This window comes from Oncorhynchus kisutch, linkage group LG21, assembly GCF_002021735.2.
Source record: "Oncorhynchus kisutch isolate 150728-3 linkage group LG21, Okis_V2, whole genome shotgun sequence".
Classification (NCBI taxonomy): Eukaryota; Metazoa; Chordata; class Actinopteri; order Salmoniformes; family Salmonidae; genus Oncorhynchus; species Oncorhynchus kisutch.
Genome location: NC_034194.2, coordinates 3345454 through 3368277, shown reverse-complemented (window position 1 = coordinate 3368277; position 22824 = coordinate 3345454). Strand labels below are relative to the sequence as shown.

The window sequence follows — 22824 nt, the reverse complement described above, 5'->3', positions numbered from 1 at the left end:
TGGGGTACCTAGCTAGCACCAATACAACCAGTATGAAAGCAATGACCAGTAGAAACTGCAGTCATTTTCATTATTCTTAGCAATGATTTATGAATCCTTGTGACTAAGTATTATCTAGGTAGCCACTTGTTATTTGCCGATTGAAATTGAACTTCAGTTCATGAAAATAAATAGCTAGCCAGCTACTTAACCCTGTTGCCCAAAGCAACATAAGCAGCCAGCTAGCTTCATCTGGCTACGGAGGCTGGAACGCACTGGGTTGTGTTGTGACGCTAGCCACAATAGTGGAATTTCAGGTTTGCCTTTAAAATTTAAATACATCATTGACAGCAATGCAAATTAATACAAATAGCAGAAACTTTTATTTTGAAGGCAAACTTCAAATTCCACTGTTGTGGCTAGCGTAACAACCCAGTGTTGAAGGATCTGCAACCCAGTGTTGAAGGATCTGCAGGAAAACTCCCAATACATGTGTGCAAAGCTTGTATCGTCATACACAAGAAGACTCTAGGCTGTAATCGCTGCCCAAGGTGCTTCAGAGTACTAAGTAAAGGGTCTGAATACGTAAGTAAATGTGATCAGTTTTAAATTTTTTATACATGTACAAAAAATGTCTAATAACCTGCTTTGCTTTGTCATCATGGGGTATTGTGTTGTGTGTAGATTGAGGAGGGGAAAACATTTAATACATTTTAGAATAAGGCCGTAAATTAACATTCTGAATACTTCCCGAATGCACTGTATGAGCAGGCTTCTGCCTCTCTCCATTGAGCTGGCCTGCCTACTCTGCCAGCCTGGTCTCAGACGTAACATAGTAAATGTAAATCCAGGACACTAGAATTAGTATGTTAGGTTACATTTGGTACAGTTACATAAGATATGGTTTCTTAATGCAAAAACTAAAGTAGGGTGATTGGTCAGCGTGGATGGGTGGGCGTATAACCGAATCTCCTCACGGACAACTTTAGCCTTTTCAATTACTTACAACTTGAGCTACTTTGCATGTTAGCTAACCCTTCCGCTAACTATCACCTTAACCATTTTAACTAACCCTAACCACTAGCCTAGCATAAAGTTAGGCACCTACAGTTGAAATCGGAAGTTCACATACACTTAGAGTCATTGGAGTCATTAAAACGCGTTTTTCAACCACTCCACAAATTTCTTTTTAACAAACTATAGTTTTTGCAAGTCGGTTAGGATATATCTACTTTGTGCATGACACAAGTTTTTATTTAACCTTTATTTTACTAGGCAAGTCAGTTAAGAACAAATTCTTATTTTCAATGACGGCCTAGGAACAGTGGGTTAACTGCCTGTTCAGGGGCAGAACGACAGATTTGTACCATGTCAGCTCGGGTGATTCGAACTTGCAACCTTTCGGTTACTAGTCCAACGCTCTAACCACTAGGCTACCCTGCCGCCCCACAAGTAATTTTTCCAACAATTGTTTACAGACAGATTATTTCACTTATAATTCACTGTGTCAGAAGTTTACATACACTAAATTGACTGTGCCATCAAACAGCTTGGTAAATGACAGAAAATTGTGTCATGGCTTTAGAAGCTTGTGATTGACTCAAATTATGTCGATTAGCCTATTGGAGATAGGCCTTGAAATACATCCACAGGTACACCTTCAAACTCAGTGCCTCCTTGCTTGATATCATGGGAAAGTCAAAAGAAACCAGCCCTCAGAATTGTTTTTTTGTAGACCTCCACAAGTTTGGTTCATCCTTAAGAGCAACATCCAAACGCCTGAAGGTACCATATTCATCTGTACAAACAATAGCACGCAAGAATAAACACCATGGGACCAGCCGTCAAACCGCCCAGGAAAGAGACACGTTCTGTCTCCTTGGGATTAAAGTACTTTGGTGCGAAAAGAGCAAATCAATCTCAAGAAAATCAGCAAAAGACCTTGTGAAGATGCTGGAGGAAAACAGGTGTAAAAGTATCTATATCCACAGTAAAACGAGTCCTATATCGACATAATCTGAAAGGCGGCTCAGCAAGGAAGAAGCCACTGCTCCAAAACCGCCATAAAAAAAACTGAATACGGTTTGCTACTGCACATGGGGACAAAGTGGGTACTTTTTGGAGAAATGTCCTCTGGTCTGATGAAACAAAAATAGAACCGTTTGGCCATAATGACCATTGTTATGTTTGGAGGAAAAAGGGGGAGGCTTGCAAGCCAAAGAGTTCTTGCCTTTTTGTAGTTAATAAATCCAATGTGAAAACTGATAACAATAGTATCCTTAACTAGTAAGATGGAGCCGATAGATGGCAGCGTCGCTTCAAGTCCTTAGGAACCTGGCAGTATTTAGTTTTTTTAATGTGTTATTTCTTACTTTGTTAGCCCAGAAAACCTTAAGTGTTATTACATACAGCCGGGAAGAACTATTGGATACCGCTTTCCCAAAGCATATCCTTTGTCTGCAACTCCCAGGGCATTTGAACTGATTCCAGAGGCCGACCCAAACCAACACCATCGGAGGAGAGGGTGCCAGAGTGGTCTTCTAGTGAGGCTTCAAATGTACGCACAACACCCACCGCTTCAGAGTATATTACTTGCTCATGTCCAGTCCCTAGTTAACAAAGTCGACGAAACTAGTGCAAGAGTTGCTTTCCAACAAGATATCCAGGATTGTAACATACTCTGTTTCACAGAGACAAGCTAGCTGGGGACATGCTGTCGGAGTCAGTACAGCCAACGGGATTTTCAGTGCATCACAACATCTCTCTGGTAAGAAGAAAGGTGGAGGTGTATGTTATGATTAACTTGTTTGGGATAGGGGGCAGCATTTTCACTTTTGGATGAAAAGCATGCCCAGAGGGAACTGCCTCCTACTCAGTACCAGATGCTAATACATGCATATATTATTAGTATTGGATAGAAAACACTGAAGTTTCTAAAACTGTTTGAATGATGTCTGTGAGTATAACAGAACTCATATGGCAGGCAAAAACCTGAGAAAAAATCCAAACAGGAAGTGGGAAATCTGAGGTTTGTAGTTTTTGAACTCTGCCCTATTGAATACACAGTGGGATATGGGTTATTTTGCACTTCCTAAGGCTTCCACTAGACGTCAACCGTCTTTAGAACGTTGTTTCAGGCTGCTCATGTGATGGGGGGCCGGATGGGAGCTGTTAGACTAAGGGGTCTGCCTACGGCCTCGTTCTCAGTCACGCGCTTCCACTTGAGTGGTAGCTCTTGTTCCATTGCTATTCTACAGACAATGGAATTCTCTGGTTGGAAAATTATTGAACATTCATCATAAAAACATCCTAAAGATTGATTCTATACTTAGTTTGACAAGTTTCTTCGACCTGTAATATAATCTTTTGAACGTTTCGTTCGAATGGACCAGATCGCACTTTTGGATTTGTTTACCAAACGCCCTAAAAAAAGAAGCTATTGACATAAATGGACATTATCAAACAAAACAAGCATTTATTGTGGAATTGCGATTCCTGGGAGTGCATTCTGATGAAGATCAAAAGGTAAGTGAATATTTATAATGCTATTTCTGGCTAATGTTGACTACCCAACATGGCTGGTTTGGGCTCTGAGAGCCGTTCTCAGATTATGCTTTTTCCGTAAAGTTTTTTTGAAATCTGACACAGCGGTTGCATTAAGGAGAGGTGTATCTAAAGTTCGATGTATAATAGTTGTATTTTCATCAACATTTCTGTGAATTCATGTGGCTCTCTGCAATATCACTACATGTTTTAGAACTACTGAACGTAACGCGCCAATGTAAAATGAGATTTTTGGATATAAATATGAACTTCACCGAACAAAACATACATGTATTGTGTAACATGAAGTCCTATGAGTGTCATCTGATGAAGATCAAAAGGTTAGTGATTGATTTTCTACATTTGTGCTTTTTGTGACCCCTCTCTTTGGCTGGAAAAATGGCTGGGTTTTTCTGTGAGTTGGTGATGACCCAACATAATTGTTTGTGGAGCTTTCGCTGTAAAGCATTTTTTAAATCAGACACACTGGATTAATGAGAATTGTATCTTTAAAATGGTGCCTAATACTTTTATGTTTGAGAAATTTGATTTATGAGATTTCTGTTGATTTGTATTTGGCGCCCTGCAATATCATTGACTAGCGGAACCCCAGTCCTAGACAGGTTAACGACTCATAATTGTAACATACAGGAACTCAAGTCCTTCTGTACACCAGAACTAGAATTCCTCACAATCAAATGCTGACCGTATTATCTCCCAAGAGAACTCTCCTCGGTTATCGTCACAGCCGAGCATATCCCCTGCAAGCGGATACCAAGACAGCCATCAAGAAACTTCACTGGACTTCATGCAAAATGGAAACCATATATCCTGAGGCAGCATTTATTGTAGCTGGGGATTTTAACAAAGCTAATCTGAGAACACCTAAATTCTATCAGGATAAATTGCAGTACACGAGCAACACACTAAACCACTGCTACTCTAACTTCTACGATGAATAAAAGGCCCTCCCCCGCCCTCCTTTTGGCAAATCTGACCATGACTCCATCTTCTTGCTCCCCTCCTATAGGCAGAAACTAAAACAGGAAGCGCACGTGCTTTAGGTCTATCCTACGCTGGTATGACCAATCGGATTCCACAATTCCAGACTGCTTCGATCACGTGGACTGGGATATGTTCCGGGTAGCCTCAGAGAACAACATTGAGGTATACGCTGACTCGGTGAGCGAGTTTATAAGGAAGTGCATAGGAGACGTTGAACCCACTGTGACAATTACAATCTTCCCTAACCAGAAACTGTGGATTGATGGCAGCATTCACGCAAATCTGAAAGGAAGTACCACCGCTTTTAATCATGGCAAGGCGACTGGAAAATGGCAGAATACAAGCAGTGTAGTTATTCCATCCGTAAGGCAATCAAAACAAGCTAAGTGTCAGTATAGACAAAGTGGAGTCGCAATTCAACGACTCCGACAAGAGGCCTATTTTGCAGGGTCTACAGACAATTACGGATTACAAAAGGAAAAGCTGCTCCGTCGCAGACATCGACATCTTGCTCCCAGACAAATTCAACAAATTCTTTGCACGCTTTGAGGACAGTGCCACCGACACAGCCCGCTACCAAAGACTGTGGGCTCTCCTTCTCCTCTTCGACATGTGAAAAACATTTAAACGTATTAAACCTCGCAAGGCTGCTGGCCCAGATGGCATCCCTATCCGCATCAGAGCACTATCACACCGTAGCACTCACTTCTGTCATCATGAAGTGCATTGAGACTAGTCAAGGATCATATCAAGAGGAATAATTATGTAAGAATGCTGTTCATTGACTATAGCTCAGCATGTAACACCATGTAGTACCCTCTAAACTCATCATCAAGCTTGAGACCCTGGGTCTCAACCACACCCTGTGGAAATGGGTCCTGGACTTCCTGACGGGCCGCCCACAAGGGGTGAAGGTTTACTGACCCTCTACACTGGGGCCCCACAAGGGTGCGTTCCCAACCCTCTCCTATACTCCATGTTCACCCACGACTGCGTGGCCATGCACGCCTCCAACCCAATCATCAAGTTTGCAGACAACACAAAATTGGTAGGCTGGATTACCAACAACGATGAGACAACCTACAAGGAGGTGGCGAGGGGCCTCGGTGTGTGATATCAGGGACAGACGGGACAGCAGTGGAGAATTTGGAAAGTTTAGAGTTCCTCGGTGTACATATCACTGACAAACTGAAATGGTCCACGCAAACTGCCAGTGTGGTGAAGGCACAATAGCGCCTCTTCAACCTCTTTTACATGTGCACAATTGAGAGCATCCTGGCGGGCTGTATCACCGCCTGGTACTGCAAATGCACTGCCCACAACCGCAGGGCTCGCCAGAGGGTAGCGCGGTCTGCACAACGCATCACCGGGGGCAAACTACCTGCCCTCCAGGACAACTACAACACCCGATGTCACAGGAAGGCCATAAAGATCATCAAGGACATCAACCACCCGAGCCACGACCTGCTCACCCCGCTTCCATCCAGAAGGCGAGGCCAGTACAGGTGCATCAAAGCTGGGACAGAGAGACTGAAAAACAGCTTCTATCTCAAGGCCATCAGGCTGTTAAACAGCCATCACTAACACACGGCAGTGGCTGCCTACCTAAAGACCTGATATCATTGGCCACTTCAATAAATGGAACACTAGTCACTTTAAGAATATTAACATGTCACATTAGTCATCTCGTCTCATATGTATATACTGTATCCTTCACTATCTATTCTTTACTATCTATTGCATCTTAGCCGCTCTCTCACTGCTCATCCATAAATTTTATACTGATATACTCATCCCATTACCAGCAGCATACCACCCTGCATACCACTGATGGCTTGCTTCTGAAGCTTAGCAGGGTTGGTCCTGGTCAGTTCCTGGATGGGAGACCAGAAACTGCTGGAAGTGGTGTTGAAAGGCCAGTACGAGGCACTCTTTCCTCTGGTATATCCCAATGCCCCAGGGCAGTGATTGGGGACACTGCCCTGTGTAGGGTGCCATCTTTCAGATGTGACATTAAATGGGTGTCCTGACTCTGAGGTCATTAAAAGATCCCATGGCACGTATCGTAAGAGTTGGGGTGTTAACCCCGGTTTCCTGGCTAAAATCCAAATCTGGCCCTCTAACCACGGTCACCTAATAATCCAATTGGCTCATTCATCCCCCTCTCCCCTGCAACTATTCCCCAGGTCGTTGCTGCAAATGAGAATGTGTTCAGTCAACTTACCTGGTAAAATAAAGGATAAATATTATTTTTTTTTAACAATTCCGTTACTAGATTGTGTATTAGATTTTGTTGTAGAATGTGTTAGGCATGTACAGTTGAAGTCGGAAGATTACATACACTTAGGTTGGAGTCATTAAAACTCCACAAATGTCTTGTTAAACTATAGTTTTGGCAAGTCGGTTAGAAGATCTACTTTGTGCATGACACGGAATTTGTCCAACTGTTGTGTACAGACAGATTATGTCACTGTATCACAATTCCAGTGGGGCAGTGGTTTACATACACTAAGTTGACTGTGCCTTTAAACAGCTTGGAAAATTCCAGAAAATGATGGCTTTAGAAGCTTCTGATAGGCTAGTTGACATCATTTGAGTCAATTGGAGGTGTACCTGTGGATGTAAATCAGCCAATACCTCAGGAAAAAACATTTTTAGATCACCACAAGTCTGGTTCATCCTTGGGAGCAATCTCTAAATGCCTGAAGGTACCACGTTCACCTGTACAAACAATAGTATGCAAGTATAAACACCATGGAACCACACAGCCGTCATACCACTCAGGAAAGAGACGCGCTCTGTCTCCTAGAGACGAACGTATTCGTGCAAGTCAATCCCAGAACAGCAGCAAATAAGCTTCAAAAGTATCTATAAAAGTATCTATATAGGTTCAAAAGTATCTATGGCCACATAGATCCTCTGGTCTGATGAAACAAAAATAGAACTGTTTGGCCATAATGACCATCGTCACATTTTGAGGGAAAAGGGGGAGGCTTGCAAGCCGAACACCACCATCCCAACTGTGAAACACGGGGGTGGCAGCATCATGTTATGGGGGTGCTTTGCTGCAGGACTGGTGCACTTCACAAAATAGATGACAACATGAGGCAGGAAAATTGTGGATTTTTTGAAGCAACATCAAGACATCAATCAGGAAGTTAAAGCTTGGTCACAAATGGGTCTTCCAGATGGACAATGATCCCAAGAATACTTCCAAAGTTGTGGCAAAATGGCTTAAGGACTACAAAGTCAAGGTATTGGAGTGGCCATCACAAAGCCCTGACCTCAATCCTATAGCAAAGTTGTGGGCAGAACTGAAAAAGCGTGTGCGAGCAAGGAGGCCTACAAACCTGACTCAATTACACCAGCTCTGTCAGGAGGAATGGGCCAAAATGCAACTTATTGTGGGAAGCTTGTGGAAGGCTACCCGAAACATTTGACCCAAGATTAACAATTTAAAAGAAATGCTACTATATACTAATTGAGTGTATGTAAACTTCTGATCCACTGGGAATGTGATGAGAAATAAGAGCTGAAATAACCACTTTATTTTAAGAAGAATGATTTAACTTAACTGATCAAGACAGGGAATTTTTACTAGGATTAAATATCAGGGCATTGTGAAAAACTGAGTTTAAATGTATTTGGCTAAGGTGTATGTAAACCTCCGACTTCAACTGTAGCTACATGTCTTAACAAGACTCCACATCGCCAGAGGATTACATAACCCATCAAGTTTGCCAGGTTAGTCACACACAGGCAAAACATTTAAGCTGGCAAGCAGACACTGGAATAAGTTTGAGTGACAATGAGGGCCTCGCATAGATGCTTTTGTGGGAGTGGGGGGGGGGGGGGGGGAACGCTCAGAAAGTAAAATAATGTTAACCGATTTCCATGCTTTTAAAATAACATTTCTATTCTGGAACAGTATAGATCACTTTAGTTCTCATTTCTGGTCCTGTTCCTCAAAAAATGACGTTATTTTCCAGTTAAAAACATTTGGATGCAGGGGTCTTAATTAACTTCAACATTGTGTTTTAATACATTTCTAATAGCTCAAGCTTGAAGATGTCATAACCTGAGGTCCACTGGATCCTCAAATACACCAGTGCCCTGACCTTCAGCTGGTTGATCTCTTTCACCCTGCCAGCCTCCACAGCAGACTGCAGTAGGATGACCAACGGAAGAATTGGTCTCTAAAATAAAAAACTGATGTTCTGGGTTCATACGTGTTTATAGAAGAGATAGCGTGACATCAGAAGTGATTCGAGGAACTCTGAATTGCTGTATGTCATTTATTCAACAACAAAAAACACTTATTGGTGACAGGGGGCAGTATTTTCACTTCCGGATGAAATGCATGCCCAAAGTCAACTGCCTGCTACTCATCCCCAGAAGATAAGATAATAATACTAATAATATGCTTATTTGGATAGAAAACACTGAAGTTTCTAAAACTGTTTGAATCTTGTCTGTGAGTATAACAGAACTTATGTATCAGGTGAAACCCAGAGGAAAAACAAATTCAGATGAGGTCACTCTTTTCAATGGGTTTTCATTCTAAGGGACCTTCTTGAAGTTCCTACCGCTTCCACTGGATGTCACCAGTCTTTAGAAATTGGTTGAGGTTTTTCCTTTGTGTAATGAAGAAGTAGCCCTGTTCAAAACGGTGGTCACTTCAAGTGTACTGTTTGTTAGAGGCACGTGACCAGAAAGGTAGTGTCAGTTTGTTTTCTTCCTGTATTGAACACAGATCATCCCATCTTCAATTTTATCAATTATTTACTTTGAAAAAATACCTAATGTTGTATTACAAAAGTAGTTTGAAATGTTTTGGCAAAGTTTACAGGTAACTTTTGAGATTTTTATAGTCACGTTGCGCAAGTTGGAACCGGTGTTTTTCTGGATCAAACGCGCCAAATAAATGTACATTTTGGATATACACTGCTCAAAAAAATAAAGGGAACACTAAAATAACATCCTAGATCTGAATGAATAAAATATTCTTATTAAATACTTTTTTCTTTACATAGTTGAATGTGCTGACGAAAATCACACAAAATATCAATGGAAATCAAACTTATCAACCCATGGAGGTCTGGATTTGGAACCACACTACAGGCTGATCCAACTTTAATGTAATGTCCTTAAAACAAGTCAAAATGAGGCTCAGTAGTGTGGGTGGACTCCACGTGCCTGTATGACCTCCCTACAACGCCTGGGCATGCTCCTGATGAGGTGGCGGATGGTCTCCTGAGGGATCTCCTCCCAGACCTGGACTAAAGCATCCGCCAACTCCTGGACAGTCTGTGGTGCAACGTGGCATTGGTGGATGGAGGGAGACATGATGTCCCAGATGTGCTCAATTGGATTCAGGTCTGGGGAACGGGCAGGCCAGTCCATAGCATCAATGCCTTCCTCTTGCAGGAACTGCTGACACACTCCAGCCACATGAGGTCTAGCATTGTCTTGCATTAGGAGGAACCCAGGGCCAACCGCACCAGCATATGGTCTCACAAGGGGTCTGAGGATCTCATCTGTCTCGCAGTCAGGCTACCTCTAGCGAGCACATGGAGGGCTGTGCGGCCCCCCAAATAAATGCCCCCCTCCGAATAGCAGCCCCCAGGGCCAAGGTTTCCATCCCCCACTGAAGCTGGTTCATCCAGCTCCTGCCACAAGTGGTGTTCATCTGCCCAAATGTATTTCTGCAGGCATGGATGTGCCTCAGGGCCAAAAGGGCACAGCATGGAGGCGTCGGTGTGTTCTTTGCTAAATTAAGTCCCCCATCACCTGCACCACATGCTTGGTGACCCTCTGCTTTACAGCAGAAAGAGACTGCTATGGCACCTGGCATCAGCAGCACAATATTGTGTAGAGCTTTGGCAAAGTGGGTGGGGTTATATCCTTTCTGTTTGGCCCTGTCCGGGGGTCTCATCAGATGGGGCCACAGTGTCTCCTGAGCCCTCCTGTCTCAGCCTCCAGTATTTATGCTGCAGTAGTTTATGTGTCGGGGGGCTAGGGTCAGTTTGTTATATCTGGAGTACTTCTTCTGTCTTATCCAGTGTCCAGTGTGAATTTAAGTATGCTCTCTCTAATTCTCTCTTTCGCTCTCTCTGAGGACCTGAGCCCTAGGACCATGCATCAGGACTACCTGGCATGATGACTCCTTGCTGTCCCCAGTCCACCTGGCCTTGCTGCTGTTCCAGTTTCAACTGTTCTGCCTGCGGCTATGGAACCCTAAACTGTTCATATTTACTCTTGAGGTGCTGGTCTGTTGCATCCTCTACAACTACTGTGATTATTATTATTTGACCCTGCTGGTCAACTATGAACATTTGAAAATCTCAGCCATGTTCTGTTATAATCTCCACCCGGCACAGCCAGAAGAGGACTGGCCACCCCTCATAGCCTGGTTCTTCTCTAGGTTTCTTCCTAGGATTTGGCCTTTAAATGTATATTTTTTTCCCCCATATTTTATTCTCCTTTTGGGGGGGGGGGGGGGGGGTGTTAGAATACCATTTTGGTATTTTGTATATAGTTATTTGTTTCAAAATGTATACCTTCACCAATTTGGCCACTTGGGTACATTTGGGCTACTTGTGTGGGACACCTGGGTGACTTCATGATAAATGTCATGTATAGCACACTCATTTTGGAAGTTATCATTCTGAAACTTGGCACAAGTACTGTTGCCCTCTTACATTTTTCACCGAAATTGTCCCCATAATCCTATCTGAATGTTTGTTTTATCTTGTTCATTTTAAAGATACAAAAATAAAAATGGCATGGTTTTATTCATTGTATTATCTAAACCAGATCTATTGTGTTATATTCTCCTACATTCAATTCACATTTACACAAACTTCAGAGTGTTTTCTTTCAAATGGTACCAAGAATATGCATATCCTTGGTTCTGTGCCTGAGCTACAGGCTGTTAGATTTGGGTATGTCTTCAGGCGGAAATTGAAAAAAGTAGGGGGTAGCTCTAAGAGATTATTTGAAATGCAAATCCAGGTGAATACCTCAGGAGGCTGGTTGAGAGAATTCCAAGAGTGTGCTAATCCGTCATCAAGGCAAAGGGAGCCTATTTGAAGCATCTCAAATAAACATATTTGGATTTCTTTTAACTTTTGGTTAATACATGATTCCATGTGTTATTTCATAGTTTGTCTTCACTGTTATTCTACAATGTAGAAAATAGTACAAAAAAATAAAAACCCTTGAATGAGTAGGTGTTCTAAAACGTTTGATCGGTAGTGTATATCGCTCTACCTTTCACCCATTTTGTGGTGACTGAACACAACCCTGAGGTGTTCGATCTGACCAAGACCACAGCAATAACCTTGACTCTTGGACATGCCGGTCACAAATCATGTGTAGGGTTTTGGGACTGGTTCATTACACTACAACAGGGCTGCCCTTCCCTCTTCCTGGAGATCTCCTGTCCTGTAGGTTCAGTCCAACCCTAATTTAGCATATCTGATTCAGCTAGTTAAGCAGCTAATTTGTAGAATCAGGTGTGTTAAATTAGGGTTTGACTGAAAACCCACAGGACAGTAGATCTCCATTTAGCTGCCCTGGTTGAATTCCAAAAGGACCATTCACAAACAGCCCTAGGATAAACCAAATGAGCCCATGTGATGAATCCAGTGATAGGGCAGGAAACTGTGCAGCCATACCCTCTTCCCCCCTCATCGGATGCTGACTTAAGATAGTTCCAGGACCCAAGGAGGAGTGGTGCACTGGACTCTCTGACAGTGAAAACAGAGTTGTGGCACCTTCTGATGACAGCGACCGTATTTTCAGGAGCAGACACACTGGGGTGTAATCTCATTAATGACGTCAATGAAAAGCCCAAGTTAGAGAATCCTCTCATTGTATCGAATGACTGCAGCCCAAAGGCCAGGGTGAACTACAGTTTATGTGTCTGGACTGGAGCAGATTTGGGTATGAGGTTCAAATTGGAAAAATTAGAATTAGATGTGGTCACATTTGTAGAACAGTCCTGACAAGTGAAAAATGTAAACAGTGCCCAATAGGACAGGCTGAAGGAGGGTCAAAATCAGCAACTGGTTTCCCTGACAAAACACAATCCGTTTGAGTGCATTCTGTTTATTTTGATTCCACACACACCGAGTCACAATAGATAAGCAAACCAATAAAAACAGTATATTCACCTCTGTAGGAGAACAGTAACCCGGCCACATTTCAGAAACGAATGTTTAGTGTGAAGAGGTATCGACAAAAAATGATCATGAAGGTATTGGTTATTTCACAAACTATATGCACAATGTACCATGACTTTAAATATAAGTAGCCTAATTAGGCTAATTGGTTTAAGTGCGAGTATGCTAGAGCTTTATGTAATTATTCCAAATGACTGACTCTTAGCTAGGCCAGAAATGCAGTTCGCTTGTCAGCTACAAAGTTAGCATAGATGGGTTACAAGTAACGGAGAACGTAAAGAGCACAAACCCAATCGCAGACCGTGACATCAGAGCAAGTTATCAAATGTAAAAACGTACCCCATTCCAGAAAGTCCGTCACGTGTTTCTCTCGTTTCAAATGAGAGTTGCTGCATTCGTTGTACAAACATATCAGTATATCCAGAAGGGTCTCCACGCTCAGTGAACTTGAGTTCTTTTGGGTTCCGTCCACGAGCAATTGCTCCAACTTCTTCAGGCGTACCTTCGCTGACATTTTTCTATCAATGAGCGAAGATAGTTACCACTCTCTTAGTCGAAAAATCGCTCCCTGGGTTGGTATGGAAGAAGAAATCTAACCCTATCCCCTTCAAGCGCAAACGAAAAAGTAAAGACTTATTTTGCCAAAGTGGAGCATTTGGGTGTATTCATTATGCCGAGTATGTTGCAAAACGTTTTGAAACAAAAACCGCTCACTGCAAACGGAAACGTTGTGAAAGGAAAACGAGTTTCTATTCGACAAAATTCAAGTGGGTCCCTCCCCGTTTCGTTTGCACTGTTTGCTTCCGTCTAGTGCTTAAACAAATAGTTAACGTTAGAGTTAATGAATACACCCCTGAAATCCCAAACTCCAATTTAGCTAGCTAGAAAAAAGAAAATACCGACATTTTGATAAGCAATGTTTATCCATAGATTTGCCTTGTTCTAAGCGTCGCCACCATGTTCCCTTCACTCAGACTCGAGGCTCAGTGGGTCCCATTTGCTTTAATCCCGACAAGTGATGTCGGGTTTTCCTCCCGTCGAATCTCAGGTTGACCGGTCGGATTATCTACTCATTCGCATTCCCAATAAACCTTCTTCAACACTGCTAAAGAGGGGTATGCCCACAAAATTGTGGAGTGGCTGTCTTTTCGTAGATTAAACCTTTTTTTCTTAATAGCATCCAATAGTAGCCGGTGTGGCTCACAACGGAGTTGAAATCGTGTCCAGCCTTGTCTCTCCCTAGTTTGCAGAAGAGTCGAGACCAGGGAATATGGAGCCCCCTGCCTACCCACACCGGAAACGCAATGGATAGGTGACGTCATTCTATGATTGACGGACACTGGGAGCAATGGTGCTTTAATATGGAACGCTTTTGGGGTATTTGCCTGTCAAAAAATATACACGTCAAATAATGCCCTGTACACATCGTGACGCTTTTCATTACGCCATACATGATCTTCACAGAGTCTTGTGCCCGTTTTACATCGTAACGTATGTCATTACATCTTAGGTCATCTTCATGGAGTCTTGCCCCAGTGTAGTGTTTGTTATGCAAATTAGAGGAGAGCATGCAAAATCACATGTGAAGCCAAACCAGGAAAAGGGGCCATATTACAATCTATGTGTTGTTATAATTGTGTTGTTTCCTCTATAACCTGTTAGTACATATGCCTTGACACTGTGCCTTGATACTATTGTAGCTAGCGACCTCCACCTAATAATTATAATCAAAAACAAATGTCATTACCATAGGCCTAAAGTTTTTTCTGTAAATGACTTTTGGCTTTTGAGGTGATGTGATTGGTGTGAAGCCAAATCCAAATTGGCTTCCCTTTACCCTTTTTTTTTTGGTGCACCAGGATCATTTATATTCTCAAATTAGCACAACATTGATTGGCTATTATACAAAATATGTATATCATGGGAGGCCAAATGCTCGCTGGCTTCCCTTGTATTCAATGCAACAATGTCATATTATTTTTGACCAGACAGCATCAGATAAATGTGCTTCACATACAGAGACAGATGCTTTCTCCAGTGAGATTACATTCAGCCTCTTGTGAATAGAAGGAAAATGATGAAACACAGAGAGACGGAAGATACATTTTTTTATATGGGGTGCTGTTTTGATGCATCTACTGTGGGCTTCATGGGATGGCTTTATGGGATAGCTAGCAACTTGTAAACAACTACCCATCCCATTCCATACACACCACTGGAGGAGAGCCTGTCTCATCAGAGATCGCATTTATTTTGGGAGATTGCAAAATATGATCTTTTTATTCAAGACATGATACATATATTGTTTCAGGTGATAATAAAACATGTTTTGTTTAGTTACTTTTTCCTCAACTTGTTTCTATAACTTTATAGCAAGTCAAGCTAGCTTGCACTGCAGAGCAGCTAGCTAGCTAACTTAAAGCTAGGCTAGGTTGAAGACACTATTGTAGCTAGCGACCTCCACCTAATAATAATAATCAAAAACAAACGTCATTACCATCCCAATAAACTTAAACGGAAGGCAACAGTCATGTGATATGATTGGCTTAACAGCCTATGTGTATTATTTAATATTACTATTAAAATAGTACGTACATATAGGAATGGGTCATTGTTTACAAGTTGCTAGCTATCCCATAAAGCCATTGCTGAAAACCACATATTTACATGTTCTTTTCTGTTTTGTTAACTTCCTGTTCTTTGATGGACTCAGGCTAGACTGAAGAGTTTAAGTTTATACCTTCCGGTAACCTGCCTCACCCAATGTGATACGGAATCGCTATTATTTTTTATTTTTAGAACACACTCAAGAACCTCAAGAAGCTAACCAGCTAACTAGCTACAAGCTATTTAGTCATTGTTAGCCACTGCTAGCGGCTTTTACCTTTTGCCTTCTGCACAGCCAGCCAGTTTTTTTAACCTGGATAATACTCGCCAGTCTACCTTCCCTGCCCCATCCACCGCTGCCCCCTGGACACTGATCACTTGGCTACATAGCTGATGCATGCTGGACTGTCCATTAATCACGGTACTCCATTCTGCTTGTTTATGTTTTATCTGTCGGCCTCAGCCGCACTCAGGCTCTGTGTGTAGTTAATCCGACCCTCCCTGCCTAGTCAACACCATTTTACCTGCTGTTGTTGTGCTAGCTGATTAGCTGTTGTTGTCTCACCTACTGTTTTAGCTACTGTTTTAGCTAGCTCTCCCAATTCAACACCTGTGATTACTGTATGCCTCGCTGTATGTCTCTCTCAAATGTCAACATGCCTTGTATACTGTTGTTCAGGTTAGTTATCATTGTTTTAGTTTACAATGGAGCCCCTAGTTCCACCCTTCATACCCCTGATACCTCCTTTGTCCCACCTCCCACACATGCGGTGACCTCACCCATTCCAACCAGCATGTCCAGTGATACAACCTCTCTCATCATCACCCAGTGCCTGGGCTTACCTCCGCTGTACCCGCACCCCACCATACCCCTGTCTGCGCATTATGCCCTGAATATATTCTACCATGCCCAGAAATCTGCTCCTTTTATTCCCTGTCCCCAACGCTCTAGGCGACCAGTTTTGATAGCCTTTAGCCGCACCCTCATTCTACTCCTCCTCTGTTCCGCGGGTGATGTGGAGGTAAACCCAGGGCCTGCATATCCCCAGGCACCCTCATTTGTTGACTTCTGTAATCGAAAAAGCCTTGGTTTCATGCATGTCAACATCAGAAGCCTCCTCCCTAAGTTTGTTTTACTCACTGCTTTAGCACACCCTGCTAACCCTGATGTCCTTGCCGTGTCTGAATCCTGGCTCAGGAAAGGCCACCAAAAATTCTGAGATTTCCATACCCAACTATAACATTTTCCGTCAAGATAGAACTGCCAAAGGGGGAGGAGTTGCAGTCTACTGCAGAGATAGCCTGCAAAGTAATGTCATACTTTCCAGGTCCATACCCAAACAGTTCAAACTACTAATTTTGAAAATTACTCTCTCCAGAAATAAGTCTCTCACTGTTGCCGCCTGCTACCGACCCCCCTCAGCTCCCAGCTGTGCCCTGGACACCATTTGTGAATTGATCGCCCCCCATCTAGCTTCAGAGTTTGTTCTGTTAGGTGACCTAAACTGGGATATGCTTAACACCCCGGCAGTCCTACAATCTAAGCTCGATGCCCTCAATCTCACACAAATCATCAACGAACCCACCAGGTACAACCCTAAATCTGTAAACAAGGGCACCCTCATAGACGTCATCCTGACCAACTGGCCCTCCAAATACACCTCCGCTGTCTTTAACCAGGATCTCAGTGATCACTGCCTCATTGCCTGTATCCGCTACGGAGCCGCAGTCAAACGACCACTCCTCATCACTGTCAAACGCTCCCTAAAACACTTCTGTGAGCAGGCCTTTCTAATCGACCTGGCCCGGGTATCCTGGAAGGTCATTGACCTCATCCCGTCAGTTGAGGATGCCTGGTCATTCTTTAAAAGTAGCTTCCTCACCATTTTAGATAAGCATGCTCCGTTCAAAAAATGCAGAACTAAGAACAGATATAGCCCTTGGTTCACTCTAGACCTGACTGCCCTCGACCAGCACAAAAACATCCTGTGGCGGACTGCAATAGCATCGAAAAGTCACCGCGATATGCAACTGTTCAGGGAAGTCAGGAACCAATACACGCAGTCAGTCAGGAAAGCTAAGGCCAGCTTCTTCAGGCAGAAATTTGCATCCTGTAGCTCCAACTCCAAAAAGTTCTGGGACACTGTGAAGTCCATGGAGAACAAGAGCACCTCCTCCCAGCTGCCCACTGCACTGAGGCTAGGTAACACGGTCACCACCGATAAATCCATGATTATCGAAAACTTCAACAAGCATTTCTCAACGGCTGGCCATGCCTTCCGCCTGGCTACTCCAACCTCGGCCAACAGCTCCGCCCCCCCCGCAGCTACTCGCCCAAGCCTCTCCAGGTTCTCCTTTACCCAAATCCAGATAGCAGATGTTCTGAAAGAGCTGCAAAACCTGGACCCGTACAAATCAGCTGGGCTTGACAATCTGGAACCTCTATTTCTGAAACTATCCGCCGACATTGTCGCAACCCCTATTACCAGCCTGTTCAATCTCTCTTTCATATCGTCTGAGATCCCCAAGGATTGGAAAGCTGCCGCAGTCATCCCCCTCTTCAAAGGGGGAGACACCCTGGACCCAAACTGTTACAGACCTATATCCATCCATCCTATCTAAGGTCTTCGAAAGCCAAGTCAACAAACAGGTCACTGAACATCTCGAATCCCACCGTACCTTCTCCGCTGTGCAATCTGGTTTCCGAGCCGGTCACGGGTGCACCTCAGCCATGTCAAGGTACTAAACGATATCATAACCGCCATCGATAAAAGACAGTACTGTGCAGCAGTCTTCATCGACCTTGCCAAGGCTTTCGACTCTGTCAATCACCATATTCTTATCGGCAGACTCAGTAGCCTCGGTTTTTCGGATGACTGCCTTGCCTGCTTCACCAATGACTTTGCAGACAGAGTTCAGTGTGTCAAATCGGAAGGCATGCTGTCCGGTCCTCTGGCAGTCTCTATGGGGGTGGACAGGGTTCAAACCTCGGGCCGACTCTTTTCTCTGTATATATCAATGATGTTGCTCTTGCTGCGGGCGATTCCCTGATCCACCTCTACGCAGACGACACCATTCTATATACTTCCGGCCCGTCCTTGGACACTGTGCTATCTAACCTCCAAACGAGCTTCAATGCTATACAATGCTAACACCTCATTTGGCCGCCTTTCGTTCCAGTTCTCTGCTGCCTGTGACTGGAACTAATTGCAAAAATCGCTGAAGTTGGAGACTTTTATCTCCCTCACCAACTTCAAACATCTGCTATCTGAGCAGCTAACCGATCGCTGCAGCTGTACATAGTCTATCGGTAAATAGCCCACCCATTTTTACCTACCTCATCCCCATACTGTTTTTATTTATTTACTTTTCTGCTCTTTTGCACACCAATATCTCTACCTATACATGACCATCTGATCATTTATCAGTCCAGTGTTAATCTGCAAAATTGTAATTATTTGCCTACCTCCTCATGCCTTTTGCACACAATGTATATAGACTCCCCTTTTTTTTCTACTGTGTTATTGACTCCATGTGTAACTCTGTGTTGTCTGTTCACACTGCTATGCTTTATCTTGGCCAGGTCTCGGTTGCAAATGAGAACTTGTTCTCAACTAGCCTACCTGGTTAAATAAAGGTGAAATCAATTTAAAAAAAGAGAAATGGGGGTAGCTGCATCCCAACTGAGCCCCACAGTGGAGGCGTCATAATACCGATAAAACCTCAAAAAACGTCAAACACAGAAATGTTTCCAACTGTTTTTTCACCATTCATTTTATCCATTGTAGAAACATGTTTTGATAACCATGTAAATCTATCTCAGACAAGGAGACTTTTATCAATATATGTGACACTATGATATGGAGCATCACATATCACGTCACAATTCTGTAGCTACACTGACACAAAAAATATAAACACAACATGCAACAATTTCAAAGATTTTACTGAGTTACAATTCAAATAAGGAAATCAGTCAACTGAAATACATTAATTAGGCCCTAATCTATTGATTTCACATGACTGGGAATACATATATCCATCTGTTGGTCACAGATACCTAAATAAAATAGGTAGTGGCATGGATCAGAAAATCAGTCAGTATCTGGTGTGACTGTTTGGATGTTAAATGACGAGACAGAGGCATTGATGCAAGTAACCAGTCTTGATCAGTACATTACAATCCATCCGGGTATATCAAGCACACTGGTAAAAACACTGAAGATGTAGTAATGAACATTTACCAACAGATGGCATCACTGTGCCATCTTACACCCATAACATCTGCCCTTTTATAAAATAGGACAGGAGCTGTCAATTCACTAACAAAACAAACCTAGTAATAATTTCCAACATGAACAGTTTAGGATTTTTTCAGGTATTAACTTAACACATTTTGATAGTTTCTTCACTTTTCCCAGTTTGTCTATATTTTCATCGTCTCACTCGGTTGCTCAATGGCATATTCATTGCAGATTGTGCATTTATGGGCAATACAGTGTGTCACGTGCTTGTCTGTAACAGTCCTCGCCTCCAATGTGACTTGAGTGCACGCATGCCAACATCTCAGGGCGCAGAGACCGGGGAATAATGACTTTCTGATCCTTGAATATTACTCAGTTTTGAACACTGAGCTCCTCTTTGACGGCTAGAGAAGTTTCTTCCTTCAGTCAGGCCAGCCCAATCAGAATCACATACCTCAATACCTGGAAGTGCTCGTTCCTGTCTGTGTGCTGTCTGATTTGTATAAGGCGCTGGTCCGTAACATTGAGGTAGTCAGCCTGGTTGATGTGTTCAACATCTACTTGCTCTGTTTGTAAGCTGCACTCTGTGTGTTGTTCATGCATGGAGTGTGTGTGTGCCTGATGCAGTAGCCCTGCTGAGCGTGTCACTCACATACATCTCTGGCCCTGGCTTATACACCACCTTGAGTTTGTAGTTTTGTAGGGCCAGTAGCATGCTCTGCAGTCGTTTTGGGGCATTCAGAAGAGGCTTGCTGAATATAGCACTAAGGAGCTTGTGATCTGTCTCTGCGGTAATGTTGTCATGCCCGTACAGGTAGTGGTGGAAGCGTTGTCATTTAAACACAATGCTGTGGCACTCCTCTATCTGGGCATAGTTCTGCTCTGTTGTAGTGAGTGCCCTAGAGGCGAATGCCACAGGATGGCCCTCCTGCATGAGGCAACAGCCAAGTTCATACTGGCTCGAGTCACTCTGAATCGTGACAGGTTTTGACACATCATAGTATCGCAGAACAGTTGTCTGGGTGACCAGTTGTTTATTTCCCTCACCACTGCGTTGTGTTTTAGGAGCCAATGCCAGATGGCTTCTTTGTCCATGATCGTCCTCAGTGGCTCACACACCTTAGAGAGCCGAGATTGGAACTTGGCTAATTCGACGGAGCTCTGCACTGCCTTCACATCAGATGGGGGGGGCGAAGGGGGATATTTATAAGGCAGCCTTCACTTTCTCAGGATCCTCCTTTTGATACTCCTTTGGAGCGATGGAGACCCAAAATGGGAGCTTCAACCACCACTTCCTGCCCCAGGGTGTCCAAAAGGTGGTCATGTAGCTGCTGGGTTCGTAGAGCTTGCTCTGCAGGAAGGCATCTCTGGTGTCCACGAGCATGAAGACTCTGGCCTTTGGGAACTTGTAAAGAACATCCTCCAACGTGGGCATAATGGAATGCGAACGTTGCAGAGCCAGGTTGAGGTGTTTAGGATCAATGCATATCCGTAGCTTGTCTGGTTTCTTGACGATTACCATATTACTTATCCAGTCTGTAGGCTCGGTGATGGATGTGATGTGGTCATCTGCTTCGTATTTGTCAAGCTGAGCCTTCGTAGCTGCTTTCATGGCCACTGGTACATTGCGGGGTGCACACTGGACAAGCTAGATTGCTGCGTCCAACTTAAAGTGGACTTCGCCGGGACACTTAACATGTGGACCCTGCTGGCATTTCTGTGGTTTATTATTAAGTAGTAGAGTAACAAACCACTTTTTTTTCCCTTTTGTGCTCACTGCCTCTATGCACTCGCTAGCAAGTTTTGAGAATGACACAAATGTACATTTTCATAAAGTCTGCTGCCGCAGTTTGTATGATGGTCATTTGCATATACTCCAGAATGTTATGAAGAGTGATCAGATGAATTGCAATTAATTGCAAAGTCCCTATTTGCCATGCAAATGAACTGAATCCAAAAACATTTCCACTGCATTTCAGCCCTGCCACAAAAGGACCAGCTGACATCATGTCAGTGATTCTCTCGTTAACACAGGTGTGAGTGTTGACGAAGACAAGGCTGGAGATCACTCTGTCATGCTGATTGAGTTTGAATAACTGGATGATGGCCTGGTGTCAAGAAGGGCAGCAAAGAAGCCACTTCTCTCCAGGAAAAATATCAGGGACAGACTGATATTCTGCAAAATGTACAGGGATTGGACTGCTGAGGACTGGGGTAAAGTCATTTTCTCTGATGAATCCCCTTTCCGATTGTTTGAGGCATCCGGAAAAAAGCGTGTCCGGAGAAGACAAGGTGAGCGCTACCGTCAGTCCTGTGTCATGCCAACAGTAAGGCATCCTGAGACCATTCATGTGTGGAGTTGCTTCTCAGCCAAGGGAGTGGGCTCACTCACAATTTTGCCTAAGAACACAGCCATGAATAAAGAATGGTACCAACACATCCTCCGAGAGCAACTTCTCCCAACCACCCAGGAACAGTTTGGTGATAAACAATGCCTTTTCCAGCATGATGGAGCACCATGCCAGAAGGCAAAAGTGATAACTAAATAGTTCGGGGAACAAAACATCAATATTATGGGTCCATGGCCAGGAAACTCTCATCTAACTAGTGGTTAGAGCGTTGGGCTAGTAACCGGAAGGTTGCAAGTTCAAATCCCCTAGCTGACAAGGTACAAGTCTGTTGTTCTGTCCCCGAACAGGCAGTTAACCAACTGTTCCTAGGCCGTCATTGTTCTTAACTGACTTGCCTAGTTAAATCAAAATAAAGGTAATTATACAGGGGGTATCGGTACAGAGTCAATGTGGAGGCTATATACAGGGTATTACGGTACAGAGTCAATGTGGAGGCTATATACAGGGTATTACGGTACAGAGTCAATGTGGAGGCTATATACAGGGTGTTACAGTACAGAGTCAATGTGGAGGCTATATACAGGGTATTACGGTACAGAGTCAATGTGAAGGCTATATACAGGGTATTACGGTACAGAGTCAATGTGGAGGCTATATACAGGGTATTACGGTACAGAGTCAATGTGGAGACTATATACAGGGTATTACAGTACAGAGTCAATGTGGAGGCTATATACAGGGTATTACAGTACAGAGTCAATGTGGAGGCTATATGCAGGGTATTACAGTACAGAGTCAATGTGGAGGCTATATACAGGGTATTACAGTACAGAGTCAATGTGGAGGCTATATACAGGGTATTACAGTACAGAGTCAATGTGGAGGCTATATACAGGGTATTACAGTACA

General features: G+C 43.4%; 1 protein-coding gene across 3 annotated transcripts in view; it reads right to left on the bottom strand.

Annotated features, from left to right (window-relative positions):
• LOC109866486 (serine/threonine-protein kinase MRCK beta-like) overlaps positions 1-13227 on the bottom strand; it is a 145945-nt gene extending 132718 nt beyond the window's left edge. For all 3 annotated transcript variants that reach the window (XM_020455177.2, XM_031800327.1, XM_020455178.2), the window contains exon 1: positions 13053-13227. In XM_020455177.2, the coding sequence (XP_020310766.1) occupies positions 13053-13227 (175 nt within the window). The remainder of the gene's footprint in view (positions 1-13052) is intronic.
• Between the last annotated feature and the right edge of the window lie 9597 nt (positions 13228-22824).